The following is a 26,916-nucleotide window of genomic DNA, read 5'->3' as shown; positions in this document are numbered from 1 at the left end:
TAGAGAAGGTTGATCTGGGAATCGGAGAAAGGCCAAGATAGCAGATAAGTAGCCATTAATGGTGCCCGAAGCAGAGCCCTGCTGGCCAAGAGAGAGGATGAACAGTAGAACCACAGAGAGAGGATCAGTAGATTTGTTGGTACACCATGCCACAAATTTGTGCCAATGACAGTGGTATACCGTTTCAGTGGAGAGATGCCTGGTTGCCAAGACGACACCTTTCGACCTTCTGCACAACGTCTGTAATGTTAACTGCCTCTGCTCAATCTCTACTTAAGAAGGCGGAGACTGGACAGGTTTGGGTGGAGAACTGTCCCCTGCTGCGACAGAAGATCCTCCCGAAGGGGCAGTCTGATCAGAGGATCCATGGCCGTGTTCAATAGTTTGGGATACCAAACTCTTCGTGCCCAGTCTGGAGCTACAAGGATTACTTGGGCCTGGTCGTTCTTGATCTTCTTCAGAACTCTGGGCAGAAGTGGTATTGGCGGGAAGGCGTAAAGGAGGTCTGAGTTTCACTTGAGACGAAAAGCGTTGCAGAGGGAATGCCGCCTAGGAAACTCCAATGCGCAAAACAGCTGACATTGCGCATTCTCTGCAAAGGCGATCATATCTAACCAAGGCTCTCCCCACTGCTGAAAGAGACCTTGCACCACCTCTGGATGGAGATGCCAATTGTAATCAACCATACATCTGCAGCTGAGTTTGTCTGCTCTGGTGTTCAGAGAACCTGCCAGATGTTGAGCCATCAGGGTTATACCCTGGTGATCCAGCCACGTCCAGTGGTGCAGAGCCTCTTGACAGAGTCCAAGACCCCATTCTGCCCTGCTTGTTGTAGTACCACATGGCTGTGGTATTGTCCATGAGCACCTACACCACTTTCCCTTTGAGAGAGGGAAGGAATGCTTTCAATGCAAGCCTGATTGCACGGAGCTCCAATAGATTGATGTGGAGTCCAGACTCCGGAGGAGACCAGAGGCCCCTGATCTCTGCCTCTCCTGTGTGGCTGCCTCAACTAGGATGCATCTGTCACTACAGTGAGATCTGGACGGGGAAGGGAGAGGGATCTGCCGCTGACCCAATCCTGGTTTGAAAGCCACCAGTGCAGATCTTGAGCAGTTCCCTCCAAGATCTGGACCATGTCTGCACCCACTGGAACTTCAAGTCCCACTGCATAGCCTGCATATGCCATCTGGCATGTGTCACTAGCAGGATGCAGGAGGCCATGAAGGCCCAGCAGCCTCAAAGTCATTCTCACTGAAATCCAGGCTAGAGGCTGAATCATCAGTATCATAGCCTGACTATCCTGAACTTGCTTTCTGGGAGGCTAAGCCCAAAACTGCACTGTGTCCAGAACAGCTCCGATGAAGGGGAGCATTTGAGAGGGAGTCAGGTGTGACTTTGGCACATTTAGAGTGAATCCAAGCGAATGCAGAAGGTTTGCAGTAGTCTGAAGGTGGGAGACGACAGTCTGGGGCATGCTTGTATTCAACAGCCAGTCATCGAGGCAGGGCAAGACTGAAACCCCTAACCTGCGCAGATGAGCTGCGACCATCGCCATCACTTCTGTGAACACCCGAAGGGCGCTGGTAAGGCAGAAGGGGAGCAAGGTAAATTCAAAGTGCTCGTGACCTACCACGAGTCGCAAGTAACGTCTGTGGGCAGGCACCCCAGCAACTAGCTCCAAACCCTACCGGTATTCATAACCATAGTAAAAAAGGGTCAGAATCCAACCTGGCGTTGGGAAAACGCCATCAAAGACAGATCCGGCATCGAGCGACACCATTCTGGGTCCAGGTCGTCAGGGATCAGGATTGGATCAACATGGATTTTGGGTCTAACCATGGTTAGGAGCGTTGACACCTTTGCTGGGAAAAGTCTTGGTGGCATGACTGGCAGCACTGATCAAACAACGGATCTGGAGGTGTCCTCAGTTGCTGGAGTCAAAGCCGCAAGCACGGACCCGAGGGCCCCCCCCCCCATCCCATCCCCAGGGCCCTAAAGGGGCAGTAGGGGAGTCATTCCACCCAAAGGTGAGGCGCAAGGCCTCACAAAACTCCTTCAGCTGGGCAGGGGTGGTTCCTGCTCCCAGGAAGCCAGGGAGGCACTCAGAGGACCCAGAAGTAGGCTCCGCAGACGAAGGCCCAGAGCGTCCACGCTTTCCCGAGTTGCATTGGCCGAGCGAGGGGGCGAAGTTGAAGAACGTTTGGCCTTCTTTGACGACTTCTTTTTATGACCAGTGTCCCTAAGAGTGGTGATGACTCCGCAGGCGGTCTCGTGGCCTTCCTCTCGAACAAGACCAGGAGCGATGCAGAGTCGAGCGCCGGACCATCATGACCTTCAGGGAACGCTCCCTAAAAGCCTTCCAGTTCAAAGCCCGGCACCAACATCATTCCGTGACAGGAGTCACACGGTTTGAACCCAGTGTTCCGTAACATCCCTCAATGCACCCAAAATCAAAAATTACAACAAAAAGGTCGAAGCTAGTCAAACAATGACCAAGGGTAGCTCTTCTCCGGGTCTGCGCATGGTGCGTAAAGAAAAGAACTGACGTCAGTGCGCCGGGGTGGTGCCTAAATAGGACCACGTCATCACGGCGACCACAACACTAACGACGCACGCAAAGTCGACCGGCGCCACTTGACAGTGCACAAGGGTACTGCTTGAAGAAAAATCTTCAGATCCAGTCTGACGCCTGGGGAATTCTAAGGTAAAAAATCTGCAACTAGAAGTCTGTATCAGATGGACAATACAACACTTAACAGGCAAGCCAAGTAACAGGAAGAATCCACGCACTGCATGAACAAGATGGTAAAAAGGGAGAAGAAACAAAATATCAATTTAGTTAAGAAAACATTAAGAGTGAAAATGCCAACAAGCTTTCATGTTGGCTATATAAATAAGAGTACAAACAACAAACTTGATCTCACAGTGGATTCATTCTTCTGAAAAATTGAGTAAAACAGTCAGCATTGCTCCTTTGTTTTACTATTGAGTGTCTGATTATCTCAATTATTGCTACAAAAGAAATTAAATATGGATTCTTCAGTCAAACTCACTTGTTAAAATTCACTCATCCGTTACTAAAAAGTTCATATCAAGGTATCAGAGGGAATTACTGTTTCTTTTGTACAAAATGATGTGGCCAGTCAGAAGCTGTAGCCTTCTTTTTTTCCTTTTTTGAGGATGCTGTATAGCATCACCAAATGAAATTGGGAGAGCCAATACATTCTACAGGTGAGACCTAACAGCTTTGCCAAAGCTTCCCCCCGCCCCACTTTACCTAAACTTCTCTACCCAATGATACACTGTCATTATGCATTCCATGCCACTAGTAGTTCTACCTCAGTATTTTCATGCACAGTGTCTTTAAGTGTCCTCCATGTGGTAACATCAATAGATCTCTCCCGACATTTTATGGAGCACGAAAATGAGGCTTCTCAGATTGGAGTGGGTCAGATTGTTTTAGACTGGAATGGGGCAGCTTGGAGTGGGACAGACTGACCTGGTTGGAGTGGGGTAGACTGGAGAGGGACAGATTACATTAGAGTAGACTAGAGTGAGATGGATTGGATTGTGTAGGGTGGACTGGACTGGATTAGAGTGGGACGTATTGTTTTGGATTGGAGTGGGGTACACACGAGTGGGATAGACTATTTTGGTTTCAAGTGGGGCAGAAGGCAGTGGGGCGGAGTGGGACAGATTTTTTGGGATTAAAATGGGGCAGATTAGAGTGAGGTGGACAGAGTGGGGCAGATTGTTTTGAACTGCAGTGGGGCAGACTGTTTTGGATTGGAGCAGACTGTTTTAGATTGGAGTGGGGCAGATTGTTTTTGATTACAGTGGTGAGAATTTGAGTGGGGTGAGCGGCTTGGATTGTAATGGGGTGGATTTGTGTGGAGTAAAGTGGTGTGGATTGGAGCGGGGTGTACTGCACGATTATGTGTTAAAGCATCATTTCAGAAATTAAATATAAAGAAACAATGTTGCTTTGCAATATTTCAAACAAGTTAATAGTCAGCGTTGAGAAGAGCGTCCACAAGCAAAAACAAAAGAAAACATGAGTGGAAAACAGTCAGCATGAGAGCAGCGTCTGGATTGGCCTGAGCGCCCTCGATATGCACTCCCAGGCAGACTGGGAGTCTCTGCCTGCTGAGTCCAACCTGGCAACGCAGCTCGGGTGGGAGACAGCTCAGTGCACATGTCAGTTTGGCCGACCTAAGACGGACAGCCAAACCAACATGCGCACTGACAACAGTTAACAACACTTCCCCTTGTGCCCGTTATCCCCCATGGTCCTGTTCCCCCCCCTTCCAAAAAAAAACAACACAATAATAAACATAGTTTATTATTGTTTTATTCTTCAAGTTTTGCAGCAGCTCCTGCTGGTGGGGAGAGGGGGTTGGGGTGATGCTCCTCTGCCATGGCGGAGGAGCCGCCGTTGGTGGAAAGTCAGAAAAGAAGACTTGGCAAAATAAAAGAAAGCTAGCTTTAAAAACAAAGCTTTGCAATTTTGTTTGTCATGCTAGACACGTTTTTGCCAGTCACAAGCCTTCTTACATGGGGCACTAGAAGTTTAAAAGAACAAAATGGTACCTCAATCACATCTGGAGAGATGGACAGGCACTAATTAAGTTGAATCAATCTGTGCTTGGTCTTTGCTCCACACAGAGGCACGGAAATGGTGCCATGCCTGCCCTGATGAATTATGAGGCTTTAAAGAAGAGTGCCATGAAAATCAACAAATGGTGAGCGACAGGAAGGCTCAAAGCCCTTAACTGTACACAACGGTCTCACAAGCAAAACACATGCGCTAGAGCATGCACTTGCAGGCTCAGCCCTAAAAAGGGATCTAAAATGGCATGGTCGCTTATTAGGGCAGCGTGGATGTCTGGTATACTTACAGTGTGTCATACACACTCTAATGTGGTTGATATCCAAATGAAAAGTTTGAAAACTTTTATTACACTTGCAGTCACAAAGTCTGGATGGGGAAGAATGCACAGCATGTCCGTTTAAAAAAAGTGTCAAGATGTAAAACTGTTGTGCTCTGATGAATGTGCCCAAATGTGTATTGCAAGATAAACTTGAACAGTACTTCCAGAGTAACTGAAGGACCCTAGAAAAATGCAATGTTGCGGTGTTACAGTTAAGTATGAAAAAAGGTTAAAAAGTTGTTGTTTGTTTACACTTATATGACATGTCAAGACCGTAGTGTAACATTAACCCAGGCCAAATTTGTATCCTTGTTTCCCAACACCCTGTGGATTCTAAAGGTATCCAGGGTTATGTGGAGTCCCCTGGAGGGGCCCGGGAAATATGCCTAAATACAGCTAGAAAGAAAAAAAAAAAAAAAAAAAAGTTTACGTGGGGAAAAATTGCTGCAGAAGAAAGCATCAGTTTTTTCCCTGCAAAAGGCATCAACAAAGGGTTTGCGGTGCTAAAATCTCCATCTTCCCAGCAACCTGTAGACTTGAATCTGAAACCCACATTTAACACAGTTTTGGCTTTTTACTGAGACATAGCCCATTTTTCCTATTTTTTGTGCTTTTAACCTACTTCCAGTTAGTGGTAGAAATGGGTGTTAAACAAATGGTGGATCCCGGAACACTATACATTTCTGAAAAGTAGACAAAATTCTGAATTCTGCAAGGGGTCATTTGTGTAGATGCTTCAATGTTTCTCTAAAGAACGTTAACAGCTAAAATGAAGAAAAAAAATGAAATTGAGTTTTAAAAAAAAAACAGCCATTTGTGTCTATGTTTTCATCTCTAACTTCTTCGGACTATGGCAGATTTTCAAAAGCAATAAACTGTTGCATCCGCTGGACGCTTCTGGTTCGGGGATATACAGGGCTTGTAGGTTCGCCGAGAACCCTATGTACCCAGAGCCAATAACTGAGCTGCACCTTGCAATGTTTTTTTTATTATTGTCTATACAGTAATTAATTCTGTAGAATATAAAGAGTGAAATATAGGTATCAAGGAAACATACGCATTTCTGAAATGGGCACACGATATGGAGTTTAGAAGCAGAGGTTATTTGCACATTTCTGAATTTGGGGATACAATAACTAGCATGTGAAATAGAGGGCATTTCTCAAAATGACTTCTTTCTTACACACTGTCTTACATTTGGAAGGCACAAATGCAGAGAAAGACAACTGTTAATAACATTTGTTCTAGTACTCTGTGTTCCCCTAAGTCTCCCGATAAAAATGGTACCTTACCTGTGTGGGTGGGCCCGCAATAGGTAACAGCCTAAAACGCATCATCGACCTAATAAATTTTTCCACCGAAAACCGACTTTTTTTTTTGCAATGTGCCTAGGTGTGGATTTTGAGCTCTAGCTCAGCCAGCACCCAGTGAAACCATCAAATCTGTATGTTTCTTAAAATTAGACATGTAGGGGAATCCAGGATGGGGTGACTTGTGTGGCTCTCACCAGGTTCTGTTACCCAAACTTTCTTGAAAACCACAAAATTTGTCTTAAAATAAAAAAAATTAACAAAATAAACAATCCTCACATTTTTGTGATGGAACGTTCTTTTAGGGGAGCCACAAAACCTCTTTCCACCCAGCATTACACCAAGTCTCTTGATAAAAATGGTACCTCACCTGTGTGGGTAGGCCTAGTGCCCTGCTACAGGAAACGGCCCAAAACGCAACATGGACACATCACATTTTTTCACTAAAAACTGACCCTTTTTTTGCCATGTGCCTAGCTGTGGATTTTGCAGCCTAGCTCAGCCGGTACCCATGTAAACCTAGCAAACTTGTACATTTTTGAAAACTTGACACCCAGAGGAATCGATAATGTGGTGAGTTGTATGGCTCTCACCAGGTTCTGTTACACAGAACCCCTTGCAAACCTCAAAATTGGTCTTAAAAAAAAAAAAAAAAAAAAAAAAAAAAAACACTTTTTGGCAAAAGTTCTGGAATTTGAGGGGGAGCCACAAATTTCCTAACACCCAGCACTGCCCTTGATCCCCTGATAAAAATTATACCTAACTTGTTAAGGTTGACCAAGCGGAAGGGCAAAAACGTGTAAAACTTGAGGGGTAACCAAAGCGGGTCCAAAAGGGCAGTTTTCATGCGTTTTTAGGCTCACCCTTTTCGGGCAGCCACACAAGTGGGCACTAACCCAAGTAGGGCAGAGATTTAGCAGTACAGATTGGGCAATGCTGGGTAAGTAAATGGTGTGGAGTGCATGTGAAGCACACCACTCTGGACTGCCTCAGATGTTTAGAGTTCAGAAGTGTGTGTCTGGTAGGTTTTTGCAGGTGGAAGCGTATCAAAGTCCAAAAAGCGTAGCCGGTCACCATTGCAAGTGGGACGATATTGGGAGTTAGCCAAGCTCTACTGGCCCATACGCAAAATCAACACCTAAAAGAGTCAAATGTCCTTCTGGTTGCCATTGGAAGGAGATGCTATAGTCTGCGGGGTGACTACTGAGGCGATCCTCAAGCTCAGATCCACTAAAGAAAGGAACCATTGGAGAAACAGATTCTCTACTTTACAGTGGTTCCTCTCCTGTTGAAATCGGTGTTCAGTGGGTTGAGATGTGCCCCTGAGCAACAAAGAAAAGGAAAGTTAATGAGCTGATTGGCTCACTCTACTTACATTTTCCCCTGTAAAAATGAAGCGGGCGTGCATGGGCGCTGATCGTCATTTCAGGGTGGGGATATTTTTAGCGTTGGTTGCTGGAGAAGCTCTTCCATTTGCCATATGTGTGGATGGCCGGGAGCTGTGCGACACACATGAGCATTGCAGCGTTGGACGGCTCCCAGCTGCCCAACACATGCAAAGGGTTAACCCTCACTTGTCTGTTGGCTCGTCGCCTAGGCTAATTGTGAGGACAGTTTCAAAATATATGCTAGCTATCCATGTGAATTTTTATCAACTACATAACAGTTTTACTACATGACTTGTGCGCTTTTGGCAGTGAGGCAACAGCAGAACAATCTCCAAAGTAAAGCCACGGTTACAGAACTGGCAGTATGGTTAAAACAGACTTGGTAAATACACAGTTTTTAAGATAATTAATGAAACATCGTCAGCAACAAACAAATATAAACAGATGTTTCAGTCGCAGTTCGAAGCACATGGAGTAACCTATTTTTAAATTCACTTGAAATAGGTTTATAAAAATACTTCATTTAAGATTTATTGAACAAAGGTGAAGGAAGTATCAACCAATGGAACATCTTGGCTAGTTATTTAAATTATACTGCAGTGATGAGGTAAATTCACACATTTAACAGCCAAGTGAAGTAATAAGAAGAATCCATGCGTTGTATACACGAGATAGCAAGAAGGGAGACAAATAACATATGGTGTCCACCTGTGCACTTTGATAAAAAATATTGTGATTATTTCCATTTCCTTCACTGGAGACCATGACTACGCTAAAGAACTGAAACCTCAAATCATTCAGGGTTGCAGATCTTAGCACTGAGAAGACTAACTCTTTATGAACCCCCAAATAAGCAAAGAACTTGACCTCAAGCGTGGAAGGTGACATGAGCTATTCATGTGGCACATGCTACGAAGATGAAGCTTGCTTTAGTGAAGTCAAGGCAGTATCAGGAGCCTAAGGCCACACCAGTCACTTCACAAGGGCCTGCAGAAGCTCTGAAGCAGACTGTACCAATCAACAACCCCCTACCGCCCACAAAGGTATGCACAAAATCCACCAAAGAGAGAGAATGGACACAAAACTGGACACCAGTACCAGACAGGAGATATAGGTATTGCTCATATCCTTCATGGACAGAACAGCTAAACCTCCCAGGTCACAGCCAAAATCGAAAGTATTCATACTAAGGGCCTGATTACGACATTGACCGCCAATGTCACGGGGAGGACACCACCATCATACTGGTGGCGTCGCCCCCTGCCCTATTACAATGTTCCCACCTGGCTGACCGGCGGTAACATTGAAATCAGCCCTAAAAAAAAATCATAAAATTGTTACTAGACCTGCAGGTCGAGTAACTTGAATAATCTACTCGACCTAACTATAATATACTTCACCTCTATACAGGTCAAGAATTGTGTGATCCTAGGCAAATATTTTATTTTACAGTCATCTTTTCCCTCATTCTTACATATAAGTGCACCTTCAAATATGTGAGTTCAGCATTACTGCTGTATAAAAAAAAATATATAAAAAAAAAAAAAAACAAAAAAAAAAAAAAGAAATTGGTTAAATAGACTAAGGCCCAGATTTACAAGAGGCCTGAGCCGCCGAGGCTGTTTTTTTTATTTTATTTTTAAACGCATTGGTGGAGCAGGCTGCAGACCCATATCTACATGGCCACACAAAGCCACTTTGAGTGGCTTTACGTGGCCTTGTAGATAAGAGTATGGCAACGCAGCTCAAGTCACTGCGTTGCCTTACTTTGCATCGGGGAGGCATTTCCATGGGTGTATCCCACGCAACACCCATGGAATTTGACGCATTCCTAGATTTACAAGGATTTGCAAACTTTGAAATTCGTCAATCTGGGAATGCGTCAAAATCCTGTGTCACTCCAGGGATGGCGTAGAAGTGACGCAACTGGGAGAAATATCTTTATTTGTCCCCGTTTTTTTCCACTTTATGTGTGCTGAATTTTGCAGCACACATAGAAAGAGGAAAACTCCTCTTAGGATTGTTTTTGTGCTAGAAGGTGCCCCTTCCTGTACATAAACAATCATCCCTGCAACACAGCATTGGTGCACAGCAGCAATTTGTGCCAGCGCAAGGGAAAAGGACAGGAATACATTGTATCTCATGGATACTGTTTCATTCCTGTCCTTTTGTTCTGACGCAGGGTGGCGAAGCAAGAAGGCTTGCAGCCCTGCACCAAAACATTGTAAATCTGGCCCTAAATGTTTGCTCCATATTTAATTAGAATCTAGCCCACATATAGGGTATACATGATCCGTGACTTGCCTTAGTTTGCTAATAGCATTGCTTTCAGGGCAGAAATATTTCCCAGTTTATGTTTAAACACCCACTTCCAACAAATATTTTACTAAAGCATGATGTGGTAGCACACTGTCATTTACAGACAGTACATTTCCAAGAAATGTCTACAAACCTTCTCACTAACTTGCAGCTTTACTGACAAAACTATGTAGTGTATTAATAATCTGTGAAAACTGGGTTTCAGGAAACATATTTATCATTTTCACATCACCAAGTGAAGTGTTCTTATTTGTTTTCATCCTGTTTAAATATTTTTTTTAATCATACTGAACAGCAAAAAATGGTCTTTAATAGTTGACATGTATTTTGAAATGTATGTACAATTGACTTAGTTATTTAAATGTTGTGTGTTAGGAAAACCCCACCTAGCCTTTCATTTCACAGTTTTTATAGCAGATCACCTTAGACAATCCTGGAACTCTGCAGTCAGAATGGAAAAAGAAAGTGGCATTTGACCTCTGTCTCTGAACACAAAGCAAATGTAACAAGAACATGATTTAAAGGCATCTTTTTCACGTTTTGCCTGAAGAGGACATCTGTTCTTTGTCAACTCACCAGAAGGGGCGGGTAGGTCCTAAACATAGCTCGACCTGATAAAAAAATGACACCATAGCAAGTGGTCGAGTAGATTTTTCGAGCGCTGGTAATAGAGAGTTCTGCCGGTCAGTCTGGTGGGAAAAGGGCTATGGTATAGGACTTGGCTCCCTTAAGGTAGCCATGTCCTAAACCATAGCACAGCCTGGGCTGACCAGCACCCTCGGAATACATTCTGGCAGTGCTGGGCAAGGAGGCCTCTGCACTGCCCAAGCCATGGGTCCCCCGCACTGGTTTTTCTCCAGCCTTTTCATGGCTGGGTCCCCGCCATGAAACGTCTGGCGGAAAGTGGTGGTGTAATCAGCCAGGTGGCACTGAGTTCAGCACCACCAAGGCTGTTTACATGCCTGACCACCATCACCCCATCGGATCCTGGAGAGACGGCGGTCTACAGGCAGGCCACCAGCCAAAGTTGCAATTGGGCTGCAGCAGTCTGTGCATCATGAAAGTGTGGCAGTCCTTGACTGCCATGCTCATAATGAGGCCCATAGTCAAAGTCACCATACTGATTCACACAGGTGCCTAGGTGAAAGTCATGGACCAGCATCAAAACCTACAACTCAAACAAAGGCCGAAGTAGCTACCACCAACACACACATCTATGCCTAAGAAGGGCTAGACTAATTGCCAGCCCTGGTGCAACATGATGACAAGCACATCAAGGTACAGTTCTCAATGACTGAGTTAAGCACTGGGGCGCTAATGAGTTGCAATGCCACCAAAGACACGTGGCTTATGCAGGTTGCAAAGAGCATCAGGAACTGAAATACTGCTAGAGGAATTCCAACACCTATTCATTGAATTTGAATACTGCAAGACAGAACAAGTGAAGCTATTTATTTACCGGACAGTCAGGCCAGTGGAAAGGAGGCAAAGACAAATCTCACTCAATATAACCCCCCAAGTGGAAGCAGAGCTACGAAACTTGTAAGAATAGAATGTTATTGAGAAAGTCTCAGCAGTAGAAGATATCCCCACAGAACTCAGTGGAACTAAGTGGGGCACCAGTTTCACAAATTGCAATTGGAGAAAACAAGTCACTAGATAACAGCATTCACTGCTCATGTGGGGCTACATTAGTACTGGTGGCTTAATCTTAGCATCTCAACAGCTTCCAAGTTGCTTTAAAATTCCACTTGAGAAACACTGGTAAGACTCCAGGGAGTCATGAACGTAAGTGATAAACTGATGTATGACACAAACATTCAAGATAATCACAACATACTGAGAGCAAAACTACATGAGATATGAAACGGCAGGCTAACACTGCATAAGAATTGGTGAGAATTCTTGAAGAATAATCCATAATTCAAGTTTTTGACATTGCTAAGTATTGTGGAAGTTGTATCTCAAGCCTATCCCATTATGCCCCTGGACACAGGCAAAATGCATGGACAGGTTTTTCAAAACACTGAAAATGCCAAACCTTAAGGTGCATTCTTAAAATACTTTTAGCTGGCTAAGGTTTTGAACATATCAATAATGCATATCCATGCGGCTAAAGGAACAGTTAATGTCCATTATTTTTTACATCTGAGCCCTGACCAATACAAAGCCTGAATACTAGAAGATCAAATAGGATCTATCTATCAGGTGTGGTGCCAACACTTTCATATATAAGGACATGACACTTCAGAGTTGCTACAGACCACAAGTTATTGACCCCATTGTTTGAGGTCACAAGTCAGCATCCACTCACCCAAGATAGAAAAGCAAAATTGGCAATTCATCAGTTAAGTTCAGTGGTGCACTAGCCTTACTAGCCAATCACCTGATAGTCCTTGACAGCATTCATTTTCATGTTGATGTCCCTGATGGTACTCACGCTCGTGAGTCCATCACCACTTTGCAATCATTCAATCTCCTTTCATTTGTTATGGGCATTTCCGCGAAGCTGGTCATACCTTAGACCTCATACTGGCCAAGGAAAACAGAATATTATTACACAGTCTCTCTTCTTGCCTGGCCCAATCCTTGACTCAACTGAAGGTTCAAATGACATCAGGCTTTCTGAAAAAAACATTCTGCTGTTCATCCTGCACCTAGAATGGGAAGGTCAACTCTTGCTATTATCAGAAAGGATTTAACCTCTTCCCTGAAATCCATCAATCCCACCAAGGACCCCAACCAAATTTTGGATGCCCTCTCTTTAGGACCTTGGAAAATAGACTGTTTAATAACATCCCTTACCAGAAACTTAATAATGCTTGGTTTACACACTCTTTAAGACATCCGATGAAGCTTGCCACCAGACTAGCTGAACAAGCTTGGGGAAGGAACTTGTTCTAACTCCATTAGGGCAGCCAATGACATTCCAGCGAATCACGTCTCCTGTGACCATTTAGGCATTAGACCCTCACGGGGAGTAGCCGCACTTTACAAATACTGATTGATTGGCATTAGGCAATCACTTTCTCCAGTATTTCTACAGTTTCTCAAAGGACATCCTCTTCTAATGAATCTTCTTCTGTCTATTTTATCATGGTTTGGTGCATCTTCAATCAGATCTCACCAGAAGTCACCCTCAAAAGCATTGTGAACAACAAATGGGTTGCCAGTTGATCTATGCCCTGCCAGGTTTCTTAAACACATCTTGGCCATTAAATCCCCTTGAGCTTCTGTGACATCTTTCATGCACGTCTTTTCTCTGGGCCAGTGCCTTCCGAGTGGAAGACAATGAATATGGTGGCCATTCTGAAAATGCCTTAGACAGATCCCCTAAAGGACAATTTATTGGAGCAGTCAGAGGGTCTGGATATCTGCCAATTCAGATTTAGTCATGGTAGGGGTATAGAGGCCACATTGTAATTTACCACTCCATAAATCAGTAGCATTGTGGTTATAAAAGACACATCAGGGTTATTTCTTCTTGAGCTTCCAAGAGCAGTTGACACAATCGATCACAAAATCGTTGTGCAGCCCACAGCCAAAAGGGGTCTAAGTGGAATGGGGGCTTCTCCCTTTTTTTAAATTAATGGAGGCAGATCATACTGCTCTCAATCAGGTCTGCTCCTTCTTTAATTCGTTATAGAGTACCACAGCACTCCTAACTCTATCCCGCACATTTTAACATTTATATCTGGCCACTAGTCGATCTTATTAGACAGCACAAGTGTTGCTCTATGTCTTACGGAGAGACTACACAGTAAATCGCGAGACTCAAATTAAAAACTCTAGGCTCAGCAATTCGCTTGCATTATCGTTTGTGAGACATTCATTCTTGGATGGGAGGAAATGTACTGAAAATAAATTCCAACAAAACCAAGTTATTCCTCATTGTGAACAACAATGAGCACTGGGATGCATTTTTCAAGTTGCGCTGAATGTACGTAGTTTTTCTGCTCATTTCCACAGATTCTGGACATATTTTTTTTTTTTTTTTTTGCTGCAACCTCAGAATTGAGTTCCTGCTTCTATCTTTGTTGCATTTTAACAAAGGCTTTACCCCTTGTGCTTCAGTCTATGCAGTCTTCTTTGCTGACCAGTTGTGTACAATCAGAACTACACTATTTCATAGTCTACACCTTGTGTGCAGCACAATCACTTCAGTCTCTAAATCAAGTGTAAAGAATTGCTGTTAGACTGGTACATAACCTTTGTAAGTTCATCCATGTTACTTCTGCTCACAGATCTCTGCATTTGCTGAAGGTTGAATACAGACTCAAATTCAAATTTGACCTTGTCAAATAAAGCAGTTTATGACCTTGGAAAAAAACAACAATTGGTCAAGTCTCAGTCATTTCGAATTTGTCACACTGTATTCTGGACGTCTGTTTGCCATTCCTTGAATAAAAAATAATAAATCACACTGGTGCTTCGGTACCACAATTTCAAACAAGTAGTCTTTATATGTGAGCACAATTCTAATCATCACTCTTTCAAGAAGCCTTAAAAAACTTTTTCTCTTTAGCGAGTACTGAATGACTCTTGCACCATGTTCCTGGATATATTCCATCTGTTCTGACCTTTTATCAGTCACGGACCAAGAGGCCCTCAGGTGAATGGGTGCCTTATAAATTAATCAATCAAAAAGCTTTCAGGTGCAAAAATATCACTTCACTGTTCAGTGGTCATCTACTGTACAGACTAGAACTTCAGGCACCCAAAGCTTTTAACAAAATCCGAACTTCACCAGACCACTATGACCAAGGAATCAGTTAGCCCTGTGACTGATGGAGCCTGCCTGAAAGCCAAGGACACTAAAGAAATCAAAGACAAGTGTCTCCAAGCCACAAACAAAGCAGCCAGAGATATGGAGACAGGTGGCATTCAATACACTGTGGAGAATTCACCTTAACCCCTTCGCTGCCAGGTCTTTTCCCCCTCAGGTGCCAGGCCTTTTTTGTGGCTATTTGTGGCAGTTTGCGCTTAGGCCCTCATAACATTTTGTCCACATAAGCTACCCAAGCCAAATTTGCATCATTGTTTCCAACATCCTAGGGATTCTAAAAGGTACCCAGAGTTTGTGGGTTCCCCTGAAGGAGACCAAGAAATTAGCCAAAATAGAGCAAAAACAATTGTTCTTTTCAAAAACATTGGAAAAAGGGCTGCAGAAGAAGGCTTGTGTTTTTTTTCCCCTGAAAATTGCATCAACAAAGTGTTTGCGGTGCTAAAATCACCAGCTTTCAGGAACAGGTAGGCTTGAATCAGAAAACCGAATTTTTCAACACAATTTTGGCATTTTACTGGAACATACCCCATTTTCACTATTAGTTATGCTTTTAGCCTCCTTCCAGTTAGAGAAAGAAACGGGTATGAAATCATTCCTGGAGCCCGGAAAGCTAAACATTTCTGAAAACTAGGCAAAATTCTGAATTCATCAAGGGGTCATTTGTGTAGATCCTAGAAGTGTTTCCTACAGAAAATAACAGCTGAAATAAAAATAAAAATTTAAATTGAGGTAAAAAAAAAAAACAGTCATTTTTCTCCATGTGTTGATCTGTAACTTTTCCCTGCGATGTCAGATTTTTTAAAGCAATATACCGTTACGTCTGCTGGACTCTTCTGGTTGTGAGGATATAAAGGGTTTGTAGGTTCATCAAGAACCCTAGGTACCCAGAGCCAATAAATGAGCTGCACCTTACAATGGGTTTTCATTCAATGCCGGGTATATAGCAATTCATTTGGTGAAATATAAAAAGAGAAAATAGGTATCAAGGAAACCTTTGTATTTCCAAAATGGGCACAAGATAAGGTGTTGAGAAGCAGGGGTTATTTGCACATCTCTGAATTCCAGGGTGCCCACACTAGCATGTAAATTACAGAGTATTTATCAAATAGACGTCTTTTTTACACACTGTCTTACATTTGGAAGGAAAAAAATGTAGAGAAACACAAGTTGCAATAACACTTGTTCTGCTATTCTGTGTTCCCCCAAGTCTCCCGATAATTTTTTTTACCTCACTTGAGTGGGTAGGCCAAATGCCTGCGACAGGAAACGCAACATGGACACATCACATTTTCCCAAAGAAAACTGATGTGTTCTTTGGAAAGTGCCTAGCTGTGGATTTTGGCCTCTGGCTCAATCGGCATCTAGGAAAACCTACCAAACCTGTGAATTTTTTAAAACTAGACACCTAGGGGAATCCTAGATGGGGTGACTTGTGGGGCTCTCACCAGGTTATGTTACCCAAAATCCTTTCCAAACCTCAAACTTGGTCCCAAAAAAAAAAACAAAAAAAAAAAATTCCTCCTGTTTCGGTGACAGAAACTTCTGCCATCTGAGAAGGGCCACAAATTCCCTTCCATCCAGCGTTCCCTCAAGTCTCCCGATAAAAATGGTACCTCACTTGTGTGGGTAGGCCTAGTGCCCATGAAAGGAAATGCCCAAAACACTATGTGGACACATCAAAATTGTCAAATACTAAACTACCTGTTTTTGCGGGGGGCGGGAAAGAGACCTGCGTTTTTGGTCCTGCTGAGTTCAGCAGCCATTTAGGGAAACCTACCAAACATTTCTAAAAACTAGACACCTGAGGGAATCCAGGAAAGTGTGACTTGTATGGGTCCCCCAATGTGTTCATACCCAGAATCCTCAGCAAACCTCAAATTTAGCTTAAAAAAAAAAAAAATATATAATACATTTTTCCCACATTTCTGTGTGGGATCACCGCACTGGGACTAATTTACTACCACTCAACGTTCCCCTCAGTCTCCCGGTAAAAATGATACCTCACTTGTGTAGGTGGGCCAAGTGCCTTTGACAGGGAAGAGCCAAAAACATGTAAAAAATTAGGGGGAACCAAAGCGGGTCAAAAAAGGGCAGTCTGAAAACAAACCTTTTTAGGCTGAAAAGTGGGATATAATTTTTATCGGTGTAGATGAGACAATGCTGGGTGATAGGAAGTTTGGGGATTCCTGCAGATTCCGGAAGGTTCCATCACAAAAATGTGGAAAAAATGTGTGATTTCCAGCAAAGTTGGAGGTTTGCAGGGCATTGCAGGTAAGAAAAAGGTGTGGGTGCATGTGAAGCACACCACCCTGGAATCACCCAGATTTTTAGTTTTCAGATGTGTCTAGGTCTTGTGGATTTTTCTACATGGCAGCGTCCCAAAGTCCTAAAAGTGCAGCCCTCACCATTCCAAGTGTGACGATTTTGAGAGTTAGCCAAGCTCTCATGGTCCAAATGAGAAACAAAAACCACAAATAATCAAATGTCCTCTTGTTTGCCATGGGATAAGATGTTTTAGTGTGTGGGGGGAGATCTGAAAGACTCTTACCCACTTCAGTTGCCGTGGGGCATAAACAGACCCATACTGGTTGGTAGCCACCACCCCACTATTTTTTTTTTTTTTTTAACTCCCTGTCATCTAGTAGACTTTCTGCCCCACCGGGATCGGGGGGTAATTGCCCCACCTGCCCACTGGTGGGCAGAACAACTTTGGCCCCATTTATTTGGGGTGAGGGTATGGCCATACCCTCACCCTCTTATTTTGAAAAAAATCTTCCCTGGTCTCTGGTAGGGTTTCTTTCTCCCTTGAGGGCAGATGGGCCTTCCAAAAATAGGCCGTTCTGCCCCAAGGGGGGGGCAGGCAGATATTGCCAACAGTAATGTTCCCCCATGGGGCACGGCCCTTGCCTAAGGGGCAGCCACCCCAAACAAAACACACACATCCACACACACCAATCCCTGGTGCCTAAGTGGTTTCTGCCCCCCTTGGGGGCAGATCAGCCTAATAAAAATAGGCCAGAAATGGCCTAAAATAAATTTCCCCCCCAGGGGAACAACCCTTGCCTAAGGGGTCACTCCCCTTGCGTGAAATTGACGCAAAAAAATAAAAAACCCTGGTGTCTAGAGGTTTCTGCCCCCCTTGGGGGAAGATTGGTCTAATAAAAATAGGTTGATATGCCCCTAAGGGGGCGGCAGAAATGGCCTAAATACTTGCCTAAAGGGTCACTTCCCACATATAAAAAAAATTAAGTAAACCAAAAAAATATACATCCCTGGTGTTTAGGGTTTTGGGGGCAGATCGGCCTAATTATAATAGGCAGATCTGCCCCCTAGGGCAGGCAGAAATGGCCTAAAAATATTTTGCACCCTATATGTATAAATATAAATTTTAAAAAAATCCCTGGTGTCTAGTGGTTTCTGCCCCCCTTGGGGGAAGATTGGCCTAATAAAAATAGGCATATCTGCCACCAAGGGGGGCAGAAATGGCCTAAAAATAAATTGCCCCCCTGGGGAGCAGCCCTTGCCCAAGGGGCCGCTCCCCTTATTCAGTAACAAAAAAAACACCAAAAATTTCCCTGGTGTCTAGTGGCATTTCTGCTGACTTTCCTTTCCTTTGTTGCCTCTCTCGGCCCCCCCACGTGATCGGAGGAGAAACGCTTTTGCATTTCTCCTCCGATCTGCAATGGAAGCTGAGCTTCCAGCGCAGAGGGGTAGGCCTCTGATGAGGTCAGCACATGATCGTGTGCTGACATCATCAGATGCCACAGAGGGGTGGGGGTGGAAGGGGAAGCGTAACCGTTGCATCCAGGTCACCCAAGCGGTTAAGGTCTGAGCAAGCAAAAATAAATAGATTTGGGAAAAAGAAATCTAACCATAAGCCTATGCACTTTAGTTCACATGATGTGGCAACTTGCGCACTAGACCATGGTGAAGATAGAAGACAGACTCAGCAAAAAAGTCTGGTTTCAAGACCTCATTGAGACAGTAGAAGACCTAAACAGTGGTTATCAACTCTGGGAAGAAACTGCAGTGCAGATCGAGGCACAAAGATAGTTACAGAGGAGGAGTGCCCAAATCCATGGACCAATTTCACTGTGAACTTCTGTACCATGACCAAGGTCAATTGAATTTTGCAGCAGATGAGGACCAAATTATGCAGCAATTTTGACTAAATTATGTAGCAAAAAAAGAAAAATTATGTGGCGTAATGTGGCACATTTTGTGATAAAATTTTTCCTTTATCATTTTTAGGTCTTTCCTAGGCAGCACATGCGCTGTTTCTGCTAGACATGCTGTATTCGCTCTGAGGGTTTACAGCACACCCATTAGTTTTTTTATTTCTTACTTCGATTTTAAAAATACTTGCTTGGTAGTGGTTAATTATTCTTTCTCCCTCCTTTTTGTGTATTATTTCCTCGCGCAGAGCATCGCCCAATTACTGATATCTTTATGCGTTGGTGTTTATGTGTTAATTTTGGGGAACTACTTTTTTCTTTGTTTCGTGATCGTGTTTAGGGTTGGCTGTTTTTTTGGGGGTGGAAGCTACTCATCTTTTACTTCTTCAAGTCAATGTGTGCTTGCGATTAGTTTTAAAAATGAATCGCTTCTCATCAACAAAGTAGTGTGTGTGCATCATTATGAGTGCTTCTCCTGTATATGAAAATATTTCACATCAGAAAAAGGCAATAGCGTGTGTGCATTTGAAAGCATTTCCCCCCCACCTCCTCCCTTCCGTCTATGCTTGCTCCATCCATAAATCACCACCCCGACCCTGTCACTGCTTTGAACCCCCAATGCACTCTTTCGTGAGGATGCCAATGCAGCATTGTCTCCTGTGTTTTAATTTGTGATCTTAACATTTCAAGAAAGATTGCATTGATTAACTATATTAAGCTACATACCTGTTCCTTACTCTTGCATAATACTGCCAATGTAATCTTATTTTACACTTGTTATGCCCGTATTACCAAATGTGTCATACTTTCGTATTCAACAACGAAAGAATCGGGTTAATTCCATTATTATTTTTTTAAGCTTTGTTATTGCTATTATTTTATTTTGACAACAGAGTTGAACCCAATAATTATATTGACTACTACAATACGACCCTTAACATCATCTGAACTTTAACCAGAGACTTGTTTCAATTTTTATTCAAAACACCATCAAAAAACATGGCGGCCCTGCAGTCACCTCTTCCTTTCTTCACATTGTATGCTACTTTGCATTCGATGCACAGGCATGACGGCGACCAGATGGAGTTCTTGTATCCTCAGTACGGTGTTGAGGTGTAATGTAATAAGAGCAATTCTGCATGTATGTTTTATTAATTGTTCCTGCAGCATTGGTAATACGTTGTCATGTGTGCCGTGCATTAGATTACATGCCTTGTACACGCAAGCCCAAGGCTACTGCTACGTCTGGGGATTTTATGGTGCACTTTCTCTTATCACCCTCTGTGTTCCTTCTGCTATCTCCAGTTTGCCCCTCCCATCTGCTTAAAAAAAAAAAAGTTTTCGTCATTTTTTCGTTTTTATTACCTGATCCAGCGTGGATTGGCAATTATTCAGGAAAAACACTGCATCATAGGTTCAAAAAAAAAAAGAAAATGCCATGCTGCACTGCACCAGGGATGCTGTATAACATTGCTAAAAAACATTGACCAAGCCGATAGGGCCCAAAGGCGAGACCTATTGCTTTTGCTAATACTTGTTACACATGTCAACACTATTTAGGTGAAGATTTCACCTCATTAGTACCAATGTGAACACCTAATTACAGCAAAAAGGAGCAGAAATGTGGAAAAAAAAAAAAAATCAGCCTTATGAAGGGTCTTCTACGTGCAGCAACACGTGTTGCCACGTTTTGCATAACTTTTGATCAATGTGAGCTAGAATCATTTTTTGTTAAAATCTGCAGATTACGCAGATGATGTATTATGTGGCAATTACAGCGATTTGATAACTATACAGATAACGCCGCAGCTGAATAAGTCACAGAATTCCAGCAACCAGGACCATGACCAATGCCCCCTAGTGGTAACTGACTCTTGCACTAACTTCCCGGAGCTCAAAATCCTTTATATGTACGACATTTTAAACAGTAACGGCAAAATTAGATAAAATATTGGTAGTGTAGCGCCTCTTGTAAATCATGAATTGAACAAAGACTGTGTTCCGGATTCAAAGACGTGAATGTCAAACCTCCACAATAAACACCACAGAAGTGTTCAGTTCAGTGCTTTATCTACACTCTAAAAGACAATGCCCTTCAGAGTGGAACAAAAATCAGAAACTGAGCGGGCAATAAGCATTTTTTCATTTGTATCACAACGTAAACTGCACCAGGTTAGTATTCATGATGGTCCCATAAGCAGACTCCACTCTAAAAGCCTTAAGTGAGCCCACGTCTCTAGCTCGCCACAAGACACTCAATAAAGTTGACGGATCACCAATGAAACAGTCCGCTGTAGAGTGATTGGTGGCCTTACTGCCCCAAGACCATCAACCAGAAGGAAAATTCTGAACCACGTTCGAGTTTTGCCCGCATTTGGAAGCTGTCACAGAAGGACAGTGACCACTGCAGTGTGTAAGTACAAGGTCACCTGAAAAGCCAAAGAGACAGAGCTTCAGAAGATAATGCAATGGTTCTGTGAGATAACTGAGTTACTTGTCAGGCATCTTCATCCATGGAAGAAGACACTTCTCAATGGTAGGAGTCAGAGCCCCTCACAGGAAACAAACTCACCACGGACCAGATGAAGACCGATAAAATCTCCATTCTCATCCATCACCATTACTCTGTACAGAGACTTAGATAGTTCCAACCATAAAGGAACCACTTTTTGTTGCCTACTGCTAACATTAGTCCTATAATTATTGTAAGAGGTTCTCTCAACTATTTTATCTAGTGCAGGGGGTAGGTCTCCACGCCCTGAGGGGGTACCAGTGGATGTTTTTAAAAATAATAGTAATCTCAGGGCACCTATTCTGACCAGGTTGTTTAATACAGTAATAACCAGGGATACCCCGACATCCTGGACTATCTCCATTATTGTACCTATATAAAAGAAAGGGGATAGAGCAGACCCTAAACATTATCGGCCAATTTTACTGCTGGATTCATCTATGAAAGTCTTAAGTAGGGTTCTACTGGCAAAGCTCAATGAATGGGTATTGGACAATAAAATTCTTTCTCCTGTCCAGTTTAAGCTCAGGAAAGGACTACATACTATCGAGCATTGCGTCAATCTTGACCTAATTATAGAGAAATATACAAAGGCCAAAGTAGGGGCACTCTCTCTGTTTTGCTGACCTTAGTAGCACCTTTGATCTAGTAGAGCACGCTCTTCGGTGGCCCACATTATTAGAAAAGGGTGCCCCAAGGTATATTATTAATTGCCTGGCCCTTTTATATAAAGATTTAACATGCAAAGTCTGCTTCGGGCCAACAGGAGAATGTACAACTCCTTTTTAGATTGGTAGAGGCATTGGCCAAGTCTGTGTCCTTGCCCCGTTACTGTTTTCTCTATTTAATGGGGCGGATAAATTCCTGCAGGGAATTCAAGTGGATCCACCTTATGTGGCAGGGCACCCTATACCTGCGTTATTATACACAGATGACGCAGTCTTGATCTCTAGGATCCCAGTGGGTCTCAAGAAACTAATGGATGGTTTTGAGCAGTTTATGACATCAAAAGGTATGGCGATTAATATATATAAACCCTTTACCATGGTTTGTGGCCAAAAGGCAAAGAAATAAAGTAGTTTTTATATCCAAAATACACAGATTACTACTGTTAATTCTTTTAGCTATCTGGGTGTTTTGTTCACACGTAATGGGTCATGGGAACAGCAAACTGATTCGGTAAGGACAAGATGAGAAGGAATTTGTGTGCTATTTTTAGATCTGCTAATAAATTAGAGAATCGCCCCATAATCCCTATGATGAATATTTACAGGGCTAGAGTTTTATCCATGGTAGCGTATGGAGCAGGAGTGTCCCTGTTGTAAATAGAAGAAAATCGTTTCTTAAAATGTCTGTTAGGTCTACCCACATCTGCATCTAATTGGATTGTACATCAGGAAGTGGGTCTCCAATATTTGGAGGATGTGTTGTAGTTGAGTCCCCTGCTCCTATGGTGCAGTATTTGGTCCAAGGAGGAGACTATTTTACTAACTAACTTATCGTGGACTGTTTAAAACCGGAAAACGCCCTGTGTTTTCCTTGGCTTGCTTATGTTGACTCTTCCTTTAAAGCCTTATTTAATTTATCTATAAATTCGGACCCAGAGAAGGTGTTGACACTCCCAAAGAAATGTATTAAGGATACCTTCCTGCAATATAGGTTGGATGGTAGGAAAACAACTGAAATTGCGATATCCACTGTTGGTTTATATGTGTCTTTTTTCTGGGGGCAAGTAGAGAAGGATACCTATCAGGCGTCACTAATATGCAGCATCAGTTTGTTTTGAAAAGACTAAGATTGGGAATAGGGCACCATTTAGTAGCATTCCCTAGAATGAGATCTTGCCCCCATAAGCTGGATAGTTGCCCCTTTGATGGGGCTAGTAAACAGAGCACCTTGCACTTCATGTTGTTCTGTACATTTTATGAACAACTTAGGTTTTCCTATCTCAAACCCCTTTTTATTGAACATAATATAAGAAGATACTTTGTGGCGCTGGAATTTTTACTAAATTTAAATAATCCTCATGTGTGTTACAGGGTAGCACAATATATCCTAAATGCCATACAGGTTAGAAAAAGCCTTAGGTTTTAGCTTTGTAAAATCTGGATATGTGTAATTGTCTGTGCTGTCCTGCTCATTTTATTTGTTTTACGATAATTGTCGTTATTAACTTGGCTGGGTCTGTCTTTAATGTTTTATATATTTATCTTTATTTTTATGACTATTTTATATTTGTATTATAAATTAGAATGAGATGGTGTTGACTGTTTTAAATATTTATTGCTATGTACTTTTATGGTTATTTTGTATTTGCTGAATAAAGTTTTTCAAATTGAATCGACCTGAGTTACTTGTCAGGCGTCGTCATCCATGGAAGAAGACACTTCTCAATGGTAGGAGTCAGAGTCCCTCACAGGAAACAAACTTAACACCGTCCAGATAAAGAACGATAAAATTTATATTCTCATCCATCACCATTACTCTATACAGAGACTTAAATAGTTCCAACAATAAAGGAACCACTTTTTGTTGCCTATTGCTAACATTAGTTCTATGGTCATTGTAACAAACTTATATTCCAATTTTGGGAGGAATGTACTATACCACCTGGCATAGCCATATAAGAAAATAAAACTGAGCTTGTGCGAATGAGCTCTATTGTAACACCATTTCACCTGTAGGAGCCCCACTAACCTGAACAGCATAGTGAAGGACCCAACAAAAACCATCACTAAATTAAAGTAGAATTCTTCCTAGAAACTGAAGAGAGGAGGAGGCACTATCGATGCCGGAGAACTCCACACTGCTGTGCAATTATAAAGTAACTAAAAATTTTCCCTTCATAAAACGTGATCTGCCGAATGGGGAATAGTTGGGAACAGAACAACATCGTATCTCTTCTCTCCATACAACTAGTCAGAATAGTTAATAGGTCCTGATTCACCACATCAAATGCTGCTTAGAGGCCGAGGTCTAGCAATCCTCACGCTCATTACAACGAGTTTAGCATGTATCGCCTATAGGGTTGTCTTAAACCTAGACTGCCCTTTGCACAAGAAAATGTTATGTTTTCTTTCTAGCACCAAGCAAGCTGCGTTCACAAATTGCCAACCAGAGTTGTAGTAAAGAAATACCGACTTCTATGAATTTGATTGAGATTTCGATATTCGAACATAATGACGCAAACAGGCATCGTTCTACCACTATTCTATATTTATTTCCTGAAGCAAAAGAAAACTTCAAAATAAAATAAAGCGTTGGGCATGACTGCATGTAAGAGACACGACAGCAGATGGCGCAGTGGTACAAAATGGTTGCTCATGTATATTAAATAACTTAAACCATACTAATATGCCCTGATGTTTTTACCTTAAAGCTAAAAAGTGCCTCGAACCAATGATGGTTAGATAGAAGGACTTCTAGAAAATACACAATTTTTTCTCAATTGCGAGGGCACCCCATTATGTTAACATGGCTTTTACCTCGCTGCTCCGAAAGTTGAGCTTCTAGCCCATTTGATATCGCCCCATTTCGACTGATTCACCCTCTTTGCTCTCAGAATCCTCTTCCACATAGCTTTCTCGTCTTAGGGATAATTACCATGGGACACTCTCGCCAGCCCCTAGACCTTCTCCCAAAGATAACTTTGCCCTCGACTCCAACATTTACTAAGCGCACTGCACCGTGACATGCCCTCTTCCTAACCCGTTTTAGCCCCTCTCCCCAAAGGCTACCTTTCCTCGCCTATAACTTCAGTAGTCAGCTGTCCCTACCGGTGGACCGCTCTTGTCCTGCTGCTTGGCAGCCACCTCCATGATATCTTCGTACTCCATGTCAGAAGGTAAGCGGGGCTCGTGGCCCTGGAGGGATGGGGGGGGGGGTGTCGGTACTGTCAGATCGAGGGGTACTGGTGGAAGGCGTTAGCGCATAGAGTCCCCGGTATCCGTCCTGACATCAAAACGCTGGGTCTCGACTGACGGGCAACGGAGACTCGGGTGTCAGGGCGCAGGGTCCAGGTTTGAGGGGCCACGTTTCAAAACCCGGGACGGTAACAGCTGTTGATGACGGCAGGGACTCATGGGAAAAAGTTAAGGAGGCGTCACAGGAAACAAGCAACGGAGCGTCTGCGTCAAATGACACGAACGTATTCCACCCAATGGCTTCTGGTCTCGCGGGCAGCGGCTTTCTAATTGGATGAGAACTCGTCTTCCTTTGGATTTCTGTTTGGTTTGGTTGGTGGCTGGAGGTGACGTAAATACGGGAGCACAGGTGCTGAAGAGTGAAATTCACAGCTTGCAGTGAGTGTGCCTCTGTCAGCATTCAGGCGACGTGTGACTGAAGCGAGTCGTTAATCCAAGCAATTTTGCCCAACGGTGTCTGATTCGAGTCATTTCACAGAACCTACAGCATACAATCTGCATTTGCTATTTATTCTTTTAACAACAATTATTTCGTAATTAAAAAAAAGAAAAGTAATGTAAATGACGTCACAAGTAAACATGTTGCACTTTTATTTCAAGAACTTCAAGCATATAACATTTTTTGGCCCAATTCAATTACCAGTGATCCTAAACAAAGAAACTAGAACTGTGTAACCACAACGACCTGCCCCTTAATACAACCGAAGAGGCTCAATCAGCTATGGAGAAGAAGTCTGTTAGACATACTGCATGAATTAAGCAAACATCATTATCAATTGTGGATAATTTATTTTCATTACACTGCTGATTGTCATTTAAAATGTATTATCTATTGGACCATGTTACTGAAGTATTGAGAACGAAGACAGCTGAAGTTAAAGGGAATTCTTTCTAATAGTATTTGGGAAGTCTGACAGATCTTTTAGAACCATGCAATATCAACCATTGCACTAACCGCAGAAATGTAAACATAAATATTCTAAGTTGATAACTGTAATAATGCAGCGCAGTTCTTGGGGGCACGATTTGTTGTTATTCATTGACCCGGATATGTCCAGGCGTGGCCAGAGGATATAAATAAATGGGGGATAGACTTTGAGCCTCACAACAAGGCCACTACAATGCCATAATTGGAATGTCAATTGAATACAGTCCAGAGGTAATAAGCGCACCATAGTTGAACTTGCGAGGAAGTTCATACAAACATCTTCCCATTTGGGAAAGCAGCAGACAGTAAACTGTTAAATACAGATGAGAAACTTAAGTTGGTGCAAAGCACAGCACTTTTTTGGTACCTTGACTGTTTCTCCTGTCACTCACACACATGCCCCAACATGCTCCCGAACTCTTTAGAGACGGATTCACACTAAGCATTTGAGAAGCTCTATCATTAATTATCCTACTATAATCAACAGTGTGTTCCACAATCAAAAGTCGTCGTGATTGATGACTCATATCAACAGTTTATGTTGTTATCAACTATGTTGCTAAGCTCCTTTTCTCTACAGCAAGGAGGTTATATCTTCATCCACTTTTCAAAAAGTACAATGTAAGATACTGTAATGCCGC

At 42.8% G+C, this 26,916-nt stretch overlaps 1 protein-coding gene across 2 annotated transcripts in view; it reads right to left on the bottom strand.

The window, feature by feature from the left end:
• Window positions 1-25,576, bottom strand: part of SPTY2D1 (SPT2 chromatin protein domain containing 1) — a 268,481-nt gene extending 242,905 nt beyond the window's left edge. For both annotated transcript variants that reach the window (XM_069223758.1, XM_069223759.1), the window contains exon 1: window positions 25,201-25,576. In XM_069223758.1, coding sequence (XP_069079859.1) covers window positions 25,201-25,260 — 60 coding nt within the window. In that variant the 5' untranslated portion in view covers window positions 25,261-25,576. The remainder of the gene's footprint in view (window positions 1-25,200) is intronic.
• Window positions 25,577-26,916: the final 1,340 nt, after the last annotated feature.

This window comes from Pleurodeles waltl, chromosome 3_1, assembly GCF_031143425.1.
Source record: "Pleurodeles waltl isolate 20211129_DDA chromosome 3_1, aPleWal1.hap1.20221129, whole genome shotgun sequence".
Taxonomy (NCBI): Eukaryota; Metazoa; Chordata; class Amphibia; order Caudata; family Salamandridae; genus Pleurodeles; species Pleurodeles waltl.
Note: the sequence above shows the minus strand (reverse complement) of the source record. Positions and strands in the feature narration are given on the sequence as shown.